This window comes from Ailuropoda melanoleuca, chromosome 1, assembly GCF_002007445.2.
Source record: "Ailuropoda melanoleuca isolate Jingjing chromosome 1, ASM200744v2, whole genome shotgun sequence".
NCBI classification, from domain to species: Eukaryota; Metazoa; Chordata; class Mammalia; order Carnivora; family Ursidae; genus Ailuropoda; species Ailuropoda melanoleuca.
In genome coordinates, this window is record NC_048218.1 from 45,029,421 (window position 1) to 45,041,743 (window position 12,323).

The 12,323-nt window shown below is 38.9% G+C and overlaps 1 protein-coding gene across 3 annotated transcripts in view; it reads left to right on the forward strand.

The window, feature by feature from the left end:
• The first annotated feature begins 3,808 nt into the window (after positions 1–3,808).
• The window catches only part of CMSS1 (cms1 ribosomal small subunit homolog), a 388,299-nt gene continuing 379,784 nt past the window's right edge, over positions 3,809–12,323 (forward strand). For all 3 annotated transcript variants that reach the window (XM_034657271.1, XM_002917082.4, XM_011222150.3), the window contains exon 1: positions 3,809–4,031. Coding sequence is in view for 2 of the 3 variants with exons in the window: in XM_002917082.4 (XP_002917128.1) it covers positions 3,968–4,031 (64 nt within the window). In the remaining variant the exon portion in view is untranslated. The remainder of the gene's footprint in view (positions 4,032–12,323) is intronic.

Here is a 12,323-nt window from a genome sequence, read left to right on the forward strand (position 1 = left end):
CCTTTGGTTGAGAGTTGCCCTTAGGAGCATTAACTTTTTAAATCTTGGGCTCAGCAAAATCCCATGGTGCCAGAGAAGCAGACAGTAGGGATGCTCGGGAGAGAAGCTGTCAGCATGATGAAAATGGTCTACCACAGCTGCAAGGAAGCTTAGACATGAACCAAGGGAAAATGGAGCAGGGTGTTCACAGTATTGCTTCAAAGTCATAATGAAAGAGGGCAGTTTGAATAAAAAGACAATGACTCTGTCCCTAGTTCCTGGCGCTCCTAAAACCGGAGGAATTTCCTAAGTGATAAGGGCACGAGGAGCATCTTTTGTTCTAATATTTGGTTTTTGACCCTGGTTCCTGACACAGAACTCCTAAATTCCTTTGGAATTTCCTGTATGATAGGAGAGCCTTTCTTTCTAATAAAGTGCCACTTGTTGGGCTCTTGGAGAAGGCTGGTCACCAGAAAGACCAAGTTATAATTCAAAGCTTGGAACCTTCAGCCCCACTCCACATCTTCCAGGAAGGGGAAAGGAGCTGGAGATTAAGTTAATGATGAGTCACACCTACATGATGAAGCCTCCATAAACAACCCCAAAGTGTGGTGTTCAGAAAGCTTCCAGGTTGGGGGACACATCCACGTGTCTGCAGGGTGGCACACTCAATTTCATGGAGACAGAAGTTCCTGTGCTTGGGACCATTCTGGACCTCACGCCTATCTTCATCTTTCTGTTCATCTGTATCTTTTATATAAGAAACCCATATACATAAGTATTTCTCTCAGTTCTATGAGCTGTTCTAGCATATGATCAAATCCAACAAGGGGGTCATGGGAAACTCTGATTATAGCCGGTAGGTCAGAAGTACAGGTGACAACCTGGAATCTTTGACTGGCATCTGAGGTGGAAGGTAGGCAGTCTTACAGGACCGAGCTCTTAACCTCTGGGGTTTGTGCTACCTCAGGTTAGCATTAGAACTGAATTGAATCATAGGACACCCAACTGGGGTGGTGTCACAGAGAATTGCTTGATGTGTGGAAAACCCACACACCAGGTGTCAGAAGCATGGTGAGTGAGGTATTAGTGTGAGAGTAAAGAAGAAATACAGGAGCAGTTTTCCCAGAATATATATAATCTATTCTAAATCTAATGGGTTTAGCACTGCATACCGTTATAACTGAAGAGACAGTTAGTTAGTGAACTGGAAGTTTCAACATGAAGGTAAACACGAAGAGATAAAAGGATAGAAAATAATGAAAAGGCTATTGAAGACACTGTGACATCAGAATAAAGAGACACTGAGCAGTGGAGCAGAACATGAGGTCCTAAAATTGCCCCATAAACTTGGGTTTATGACAGAGCTATCACTGCAGATTACTGGAGAAAGGAAAGGCTGTTTAAACGAATGGTGCTAGGACTACTGTTTATCCAAGAGAAAAAGTGAAATTGGATTCAACCCTGACACCATATACATAAATCAAATCTAGATGGACTCATGTTAATAAAATGAATTCCAAGGGAACCCTTGGTTTCACATAGATGTGAAAGATGGTGGGGATGGGGAGGGGAGAGAGGGTGTTTCAGTGATTATTTATTGTGGACAAAATCACTACAAATGTTCACTAGATAAATCAAGAAAAACACACTAGCAGAAAGATATCATGGTAACCCACCTGATTCATTTCTCCTCTGTCATTTTTGCCATTAAAATGTCATTTAATGCCAGATATCTGCCATTCCCCTAACTGGCAGTGCATCAGATCTCCATAGCATTCTTGAATTGAATTCTCAGGCCCCATCTTGGACTTAATCAGAACCTCTGGAAGGTAGTACCCAGGAATTTGTATTTTTAATAAATCTTTTCAGGAAATTCCACCAGAATTGGGAACCACCATCCTAGATCATTATTAGGTCTCAGAATTCATCGAGAAAATAGAAGTTTCAAGACAGGAATGCCATCAAATTTCATTGTAATGACGTGGCCCTGCTTCCATCACATTGTATCTCCCCATTGGCTCTGGATCTCCAAATGTTCCATCATTTGGCTGGGAGCCTTAGTTTGCTGACTTTTTGTATCTGTTGCCAGAAAGAAAGCTGATTTGGGAAACAAACTTATCAGGTTGCTTAGGAAGTAAAACAATCAGAGTAAAGAAAGTTCAAATTCAGTCAGATCATCTATATATTGTCAGTGTCTACGTGTGCCAGATACTGTTCGTGGTCCTGGGGCCACAGTGGTGAATAGGAAAGATGCAATTCTAATCCCCAAGAAGGTGATAAGAGATGAATAAAGCATTTAAGAGGAGTGACATAATGATTCTGATGACTTTTTGTGTGGAAGCAAGACTGAGGTGGAACAAGAGAAAACGCCAAGAGAAAAGCAGGTTAGAAGACTATTACAGTGGCTCGGAAGAGAGATGATTAGCTCAGACGAAGGTTGTAGTGGTGGAAGTGATGAGAAGGTTGGTTAAATGATTAGATTTGGGGTGTATTTTGGAGATAGATCCCTCTAAACTTAGCAGTGAATCAGATGACAATGCAACAAGGAGGACGATGCTGCCACTTACTGAAGTGGAAGAGGTTATAAGGTAAAAGGGGTTGGGATCCAGGGCACAAGAGGAAGACTGATCCATAAGATCAGGGACAGTGGGAAAGTGAACTCCCATGGGAAAGGCAGCAGAACTGTCTGGAAGCTTTGAGTGTCATTTGAGATGTTGGGTCATTAATTGGAATTCTTAGTGAGTTCTTAAATAGCACCTAATTTAACTCTACTGAAAATGTCTTTTTAGTATAAGTGGATTTTTCCCTTATCTTTTAAATTATGTAAATAAATATTATTAAATACCACAAAAATATATGTAACATACCTATGAATTAGAAAGCATAAGAATTTTTTAAAATTTTATTTATTTGAGAGAGAGAGACAGAATGAGAGAGCACAAGAGGTAAGGTAAAGGAATTCCCATTGATGCATGTACTCTCTAGAATCTGGTAATGTTAGACTTCCTTAATTTTGTCAATTTACTGCATGAAAAACAGTATCTCGTTGTGGTCTCTTTTTTCTTTCCCAGGTTAGTAAGAGACAGAACATCATTTCATGTTTATTGGTCATGACACTTCCTCTTCCATACTCGTATTTCTTATCTAACTTTACTTTTCAATAACCCATCAATCTCTGCCACTTCATGTTGAACGTAAGACAAAAAGTACTATAGGTCTTTTACCTGTAGTTAAGCAGCAACTGACTCGCTTCTCTCGTTTCACAAAATGCGGTGGAAAACACAATGGAGGGGGGTGTAAAGGAAACCGCAGACTGTCAACTCCCCGGACCACTAGAGTCTTTTCGTGGGCGCGCCCTTCAAGACCAGTCAACATTTTCTCAATCCATACTGTATAAAAAGAGCAGTACACAAATCTACAGCAAAGGCTCAACATTCATGGTCATGAATTCTTGCGCACTTTTCCCAAGAGCAAACTATCCACAAAGGCGCCCCAACATAGACACACAAACGAAAACACACCCACGTGCTCTGCTCTTCTCCCGCTGATCAAGTTTTTTGAAACCGAACAGAGAAAAATTGTCTTAGCATCCTGTTTCACACTTTCGTCAATAGCTTTTCGGCAAAAAAGAAAAGTAAACAAAAAGTTTTGAAAAAGTTATTTTAAAAGATAATCTTTTTGATTTGTGTTTTTTTTTTTTTTTTTGCATTTTCTTGTCTTTATGCTTTTGTGAGGTATTTCGAGTTACCAGACAGAGTCAGCTCATCAGCCGTTGTGTGGAAACTGCGACCAGATGGGCGCAGTGGCTGGGGAGGCGGGGCGGAGGTGTGACGTCATTGCCGCGGGGCGGAGGCGACCGTGTCTGAGGAGAGGCTCCGCGTGCGGGCTGCCAGTGCTGGCCGACTTCCCGGCTTGGAGGCAGCGAGAATACCTGCCACTGCCCGCTTTCCCTTGGTGGTCCACTCACAACTAGTCCCGCCTGGAGATGGCAGATGATCTTGGAGACGAGTGGTGGGAGAACCAGCCCGCAGGAGCAGCCGGCAGCCCAGGTACCCATTCTGTCCGCGCGGGTGCGGGGCCTCCCTTGACCCCCCACCCTCACCCCTGCGTCCTTCGGTGAGCCTCGGCCCGCGCCAGCCTCTGGCGGTCACGGCGTATGGCCCCTCGGTGGTGTGCCCAGCTGTGGGAGCGCGCGACCACCGCGGAGGAAGTGGCGCGAGAGCCTCATTACTAGGTGAAACAGTGTGACTTTAACTCAGATCTGCCCGCCTCTCAGGAAGGACCCTTTTCCAAGCTTTTCCTTTTACATATTTCTTAATAGATAAGAGATTTTTCGTGAGTTCAGGGAGTTTGCATGTAGTGGTTAAGGGTAACTCCTGGGTTAGGTCAGACCGCTTCTGTTCAGATCACGACTCTGGCCCCTCTAATACTGCTTCGGCTCCTTTTCCTCACCGGTAAATTAAGGATAATAAAGCCAACTTCATAAGATTGTTCTGAAGATTAAATAAACATAATACAAATGATGCACTTTAGCACAGTGCTTGGCACATAATATGTGCGAGGTACATATAAGCTATGGTTTTCTTGCTATCATTATCGTGTTATTTGAACTTAAGCCTGAAGGAGGTTTAGATAGAGATCATCCTTTTGAACTCAACCATTTTACAGAAGAGGAACATGAGACCTAAACATATCAAGTAACTTGACAATTTCACACAGCTAGTTGGTGTCAGAAACAAGACTAGAATTTAGTTAACACAATTCAAACAACTTACTATGCTACGTGTACCCAGGGCTAATGCAGTGAATATTTTATCCTTAAGTACATAGCATTAAGTAACTCCTCGCCACAGGCTGACTTTGAACCTTTCAGGTTCCATGAGGCTTAATATACAGTTATGTTTTTTAATCATTCTTCAAAGTCTACCTCTTTTCTCTACCAGATTCTAAGATTTTTTAAAGACAAAACCAAAGTCTGATCCATGTAATGTAATCCACCAGGCCCTGTACATGATTGACACTTGCTACATATTTGCTGCAAACATTAATTCTGAAATATGTGTTGTGAAGTGTCCATTAAAGCTGCAAAATTCTACAGCATTGTTTCCAGAAGGGTAGACTTCAGGTACAAACTGAGTATATGTCATTTTTAAAAAGGTAGCCAGTGTAATACTTCCTTCATTAAACTTCCTGACTCTGTTGCTACTTTGTTTCTAGGAAATACCTCTTGAAGTGTAGGTTCCACATTTACTTTAATAACCCTTCCCACCCCTCGACTCAGGCGTTTAAAGGTGTATTTTATGGTGTGATTTAAGTATAGAAGTTATTTAAGAAATAACTGAATTCCTTTTGAGTGGTAAAGGGGATCCTATTTTTTGATTCTAGCCCTGCCTCTTGCCTGTTACCAGCCATATGTCTCTCAAGTTAGTCACCCTTTAGAAGGAAAGAAATTAACGTGTATTGAGTGTCTATTATGTGCCAGATATTTTCATAAACACAAATTCATTTAATCTTCATAGTATGTTTAAAAGATAAGTATTACTTTCATTTTTATAGATGAGAAACTGAGAAAAGTTCTGTAATGTTCTTAGAAACCCATAGAAAGAAGGAGATCTGGGAAGAGGTTACATAAGTGTGCCTGAGTTTCAAAGTCATACTTTATCCCCTTTTACAGTGTGGTTTTACCGGGCCTTGGTATCATGATCTGTAAAATGAGGGGTCCTTAGAGATCATCTTTTTAAGGGTTTTAACCAACCAACAGCTCTAAGCATTGGATCTATAGCCTCCTTCATGTAAGTTACCAGGATTCCCATCAAGATAGTATGTTAGAGTCACCCTGCATCTTAGATTCCTTCTAGCTCTAAGATTAACATTTCAAACTTGCTGACTTTAAACGTATCAGGGGCATTTGCTTTGTTAACTGCTTTTAAGTATAGTGGGTGTATAAACTTCCTTAAGATATGCTTGATTATTTGTCAGTGATTTGTCTAAATAATCTGTATAGTATATCTAATTCAGAAGAAATCACAACTGAACCAATTCAGATATCCTGATCTACCTATGTTAATGGGGGAAAGATCAGCCTAAAATGTGTGAACTGTATTTTGTTTTGAAGGTCATAGGAGAAATAGTGTCTTAAGTTAGGGAAAAGAAAGATAGTTGTAATGATGCCTTTATTTCTGTTGTGTGCTATGCTACTTACTTATAAAAGTAAACATCTTTCTTTACCATCTGTTTTCTATTCACACTTAATGGTAGCAAGAAGCATTTAACCATTTATTCAACAATCTACATCTACAACAAAAGTTCAACATTCATGCTCATGAATTCTTATGCATGTTTTCTAAAAGCAAACTATACAAACATACAGATTTCCAAACACTGATGCACACTATGTATAACATCTGTCTAATATATCCGGTTATCTACTTATTGTCTAAGGAAATGTAGTTTTTGCTTGTCTCATGTCTTAGATGTGGTAAGTAACTCAGAGACTCTTACTAACGCTCTTGATCTACATATGATCCTTTTTTGCATACATCCTTGGCTATTCAGGACTTATACTCTTGTGCTAGAATCCTGCATTGTACTGGAGCCCAACATGGGACCTGGCACCTGGTGTTTGGGAGATATTAGCTGAATAAATGCATGCATGTGTGCTAGATGCTGCAGAGTTCTTGGTGATCATGTATGTAGATAGCCTTATAATTTCTCACCCAATTAAATATTTTTTAAGAATGAAAGGCCATGCTATTAGAATTTTTCTGGGACTGTCCTAGTCTACCTGGGATGTCACCCTATTGATATCATTGTTGGTAATTGGAGTCATGGTCCAGGATAAGACAACTGAGAGTTATGTTTGCTGAAAAGTGTGCAGCCAGTGTGCTCAGGTAACAGAGCCTAGGAGTCATCTAATGGCATCTGACATTTCATTTTACTTATTTCCTTATTCCCTGCATACCTTAAGAAATTATTTGAGGTGACTTATAGTAAACAATACATGCATTAGAATCATAATTGTAAAACCTTAATGCCAAAGTGAACAGATACAATGCCTGAGGTTTCATGTGGTTGACCAGACTGGGTACTTTCGCAGTATGTTGCTTGAAAATTCAGAATGTCATTCCCAGCAGGGATTTTGTTACTTAGGGAGCAGAGCCAAGAGTTTTTGCAGTTGGAGTTGGTCACTTGATCATTCACTTACTGAAGAGAATATTGATTGTTTTCCCTGTTTATTCCAATAATATGCCTATTAAGTACCAGGTCAAGTGTCCAGCAGGTAGCGGGGTATATGAATCTGGAGCTCCAGGGTTGAGTCAAGGCTAGAGATGAGAGGTTTAGGAATGACTGGCACGTGTATAGTTTAGTTTTTTTTTCAAGATTTTATTTATTTAGAGAGAGAGTGAGCAGGGGAGGGACAGAAAGAGAGAGAGAGTCTCAAGCAGAGTCCCTGCTGAGTGTGGATCCTGGCAAGGCTTGATCTCAAGACCCTGAAATCATGACCTGATCCGAAATCAAGAGTCAGACATTCAACTGACTGAGCCACCCAGGCACCCCTACAGCTTAATCTGCCAAATTCCCAGTCTCTATTTTTTTGAGGAGGGTTTTTCAAATGTTTCCCTAGCTTATTCTGAATCTTTGATTTCATCTCTTAACAAGCATCTAACTAGAAAATGTACAGTGTAGGGAGACTGTAGATAATAATACTAACTTGCATTTGTTGAGTGGTGGTTATGTGCCAGATATTATTTTGATTGCTTTATGTGTACTAGTTCATTTAATATTCACAAGTACACCATGACATACTTACTATTATCCCCATTTTATAGGTGAGGAAATTGAGGCACCAAGTGGTTAAGTGATTTGCCCAATGTATGTAGTTGGTAAGTGGGGAGGCTATGACTCATAGGCAGGCAATCTGAAACCAGCCTGTGCACTTAAATTTTTTGAAGATAATTGTTCTGATTATCAATGGTAAGAATCTCATCTCTAAAATAACAATCCTTTATCAATTAAAAGAGGCTCGTAATTTATAAACCATTTTGTTTATATACATCATTTTTATGAAATTGTGTCTATTAACTCTTACTCTCCTAAAGCTTCCTCTTCTAAAGAACATTGATTACTCAGAGATACAAATAAACAGGTTGTATCATTGGGCTTTAAGAACAATCTTCACCAGGAAGTCAAACTTGATCCTAGAGCTCAAGACTCACACTCCTGGCTGTCTTCTTGAAGTCTGCTTGTTTACTAGGAATGTTGAAGGCAAATGAAAGCCAACTACTTACACAAAGAAAGGCCCTCCTATCTGATCTATCAAGTCTTAGTCTTTAGCTCTAAGACATCCTGAATGCTTTTTTTCCATTTCTCTCCTCTGTTAACTCCATCAGAGTACATGTTATCATCCTCACTTGCCTTAACTACTCCAGTAAATGCCTAACAGGGTTCCCAGTTTCTGCCTTGTCCCTCTTTGGACTCTGCTTCAATTAGCAGCCAGAGTGATCAGATCTCATTCCTGCGTAAACCCTCCAGTGGCTCCCGTCTAACAGATGTAATACAACCCAGGTTACTTATCAGGACTGATATCTGCCACATCTTCTACTACTTACTCCCCTCTAATTTATGCTCTTCCACCCACACCAGCCTTTATTTTGTGCCTCAACAGGCCAAGTTCATTCTGTCTTAGCCCTTTGCAATAGGTGTCCCTTTTTCTTTCTGGGCTCTCCTGTATTTCAAATGGCTAGCCTTTTCTTAGAACATGAAGACCTCAGTTCAGACATCACCAGAAGAGAAGTATTTCCGGGTCAGCCAGTCTAGAGTAGCCATCTAGTTGCTCTGTTACATTATCACTTTATGGTAATTCTCAGCAGAGCACTTATCACCAACTATTATTTGCCTTGTTAAATTATTACATTTGCTAATAGATTACATTTCCTTGTTAAATTATTACATTCTGGTATGATCCCCATACTAGAATATAAGCTCCATGTGAGCAGGGATTTGTTTATCTAGTTCTTTGCTGTGTACTCAGTGCCTAGAGTACTATCTGTATCCTTGGAAGGCACTCATTAGGAATTTGCTCATTAAGTGATTGTTAATGTTTCATAGCCACATCTTGAAGACCTCAGAATAGGAGTTCCACATCTAAAGAAATTTAGTTCACTGGAAGAATTGTCAATCTTGCTCAGGCTTTTGACAGATTTGACAGGTGCTGCTTCTCTCTTTCTGAAAATACATTGAAAATCCTTGTTGTATAACTGTGTCTACTAACCCTTTATTCTAACCATATTTGAATTTAGTTTTATAAATTTTGTTTTGAAAGGGGAAAACAGACTTTTGCTTTATAATGAGCTGATAATTCCTAGTAGTGACAGCTTTTGTTACCTAGAGTCAATGTGATTGTTCATTTTGTTTGAGATTGCTAAAATGAGCATTTAAATTTTTGTTGTTGTTGTATTATCATTTTATGGTATCTCCTTCAAATCACATTGCTTTATCTCTGCTGAATTTCTCCTAGAAATGATGAAGTAGGGGAATACCTTGGATCTTTTAAACCTGAATTATTCAAGTGTTTGATTTCTTCCCCTCTTCTCACACCAACGTTAAACCTTTACAGTATTAATTTTACCTATAGGCAGCCATGCATAGTAGATGTAAAGTAGTAATAAAACATTGCCCCTGCATATAGAATTCAGACTTGGAATATTTGTAGTACATTTTGATAACATACAACAGAGAATCAACTTCAAAATCATTTATTGAACTCTCATCTTGGCTCTATTTTAGACATTGTGGTGGAATTAGAGGATAAACATATGTTTGCATTGTGGAATTTATACATCAATGTGGTTCAACCAAAATGCAAGTAATATTACTTTAAGACAGATGTTCAGGGGCAAAAAACAGGGACAGGATAAATTTTTTTTAAATGAGAGAAAGGGAAGAAGAAAGAGCACATGCTACATCAATAGTCAGTGTTCTGTACTTGAAGACTGTGTAACGAAATGGACCCACAGAGAACGTACATAGTCTTTTACTTTATACAATTTCAGTGGTTTTTACAAGTAATTAAACAAGTGGTTCTTGACAACTGTTGTAAGTGTTTAAAGGTACAAATTTATGCATCTTTCTCCAACTACATGTGTAGTAGTTCTGCTATAGTTTGGCTAAATGTCTATGAATCTCTTGAAAAATACCAGGAATTTGGAAGGCCTAGAAATGCTTCCATTTCTCCTCTCAGATTCAACAGCAACATTATTTTGTGGCATAAATCCTTTGACCTGTTCTTATCTGATGTTCTTGGTTGAACACTTTAGTGCATTCATAGAATTATACATTTTACTAAATGTGTCACAAACCGCTTGAGATATAGTTTCCCTGTTTTCATCAGCTTTTAAAGAATTTTTAGTTCTTAAATTACTAGTATTTTCTTAATTAGTTGATTAAGCTCTTAAGCTCTTGTTCCTGAGTTCCTTGCTAGTCTAATTCACACTAGACCAGAGATCAGAAACTTTCTTTGTAAAAAGCCAGATAGTAAGTATTTTAGGCTTTGCTGTCCAGTCACTGTCACAACTACTCGACACTGCCATTGTAGCATCAAAGCAAACATACATAATAAATATGTAAACAAATGACTATGGCTATGTTCCAATAAAATGTTATCTATGAATGATGAAAATTGAATTTCTTGTAATTTTCACATTTTGTAAAATATTCGTCTGATTGTTTTTCTATTATTTAAAAATGTAAATACTATTCTTAACTTGCAGGACATACAAAAACAAACAGTGGGCTGAATTTGATCTGTGGCCTGCAGTTTGCATACCCCTGCCCCAGATTCAGTGTCAGAACCTGAATTGTATGTCACATGTCCCCTAGAACAGGAATTTGAAACATATCCCAGAGAAAATTGTGTTTTACATCAAATACCCCATTACTTAGTCCATCATTATCAGTCATATATTAGATCAGTCACATTTCTGTTAAAAATCGGATACTTTGGGGTGCCTGGGTGGCACAGCGGTTAAGCGCCTGCCTTCGGCTCAGGGCGTGATCCCGGCGTTGTGGGATCGCCCCACGTCAGGCTCCTCCGCTATGAGCCTGCTTCTTCCTCTCCCACTCCCCCTGCTTGTGTTCCCTCTCTCGCTGGCTGTCTCTATCTCTGTCAAATAAATAAATAAAATCTTTAAAAAAAAAAAAAAAGGATGTCATTCAAGGTTGTGATGTCAAAAAAAAAAAAAAAATCTTTAAAAAAAAAAAAAAAAAAAAAAAAAATCGGATACTTTATTCCAAGTAGTTAAAAGGAGATTAGTTCAGAAATCACTGAAGCTAAATAAATGAAGGGCTGAGGAAACCCTCCAGCAATAAAGTATCAGTTTATTAAAAGTCTTGTTACAAGTTGAATTTGTTTTTATTCACTTGGATTTTTATCTGCTTTCTTTAAAAAACTTAGTAAAGTTCCTCCAGAATTAGGATAGCTCCTTTTATTTTTGCTGTTTTTCAGAGGGACCACATTTCTGCAGAAATAGGATTATTCTCAGGAAACAGGATTCTTTATGTTTCACTTGTGTTATAGATCAAATGCCATTTTATTGAACTCCAAATAGTATTCCCAGTTCTAAGCTACTTATGCATTTTTATTGTGTTACATATTGCTTTAAAATAAGCATGATTTTTGGTTGGCAATCCTCTTGTTAAAATAGGCTTTGTTATTTTATTTTATTTTTTTTTTTAAAGATTTTTTTATTATTTATTGGACAGAGATAGAGACAGCCAGCGAGAGAGGGAACACAAGCAGGGGTAGTGGGAGAGGAAGAAGCAGGCTCATAGCAGAGGAGCCTGATGTGGGGCTCGATCCCGGAACGCCAGGATCACGCCCTGAGCTGAAGGCAGACGCTTAACCGCTGTGCCACCCAGGCGCCCCATGCTTTGTTATTTTAAAGACTTTTGTCTTATTGGAGTTAGAACTGTTACCATATAAATATGGGTTTCTGATGCTTGCCATAGATCTGTCACTATTTTCCGACTCTTTTTTAGTACTTTATACAATATCTTGTCCTTCTTTTTTTGCTTCTCCTGAATTTATGCCAGCTTGGCATGAAAATTTAATAAGTCTCCTAGCCAAGGAGAAAACAATGTAAAAATATCCAACATACAACATATTTTGTGCTCTTCTTCAAGGTAAAAATGTTCCCAGAGTCTTTTGTTTTTCTGGGAGTATTTCATGCTTGTTTTTCCTGTTTTACGCTTCTTTTCAGTCTGTTTGGTTTCCACTCTAGGAGGTCCAGTGTTATTTCTTTCCATTAGCATAATTATCAGTCTTGAATGTCAGTCACCTGGCA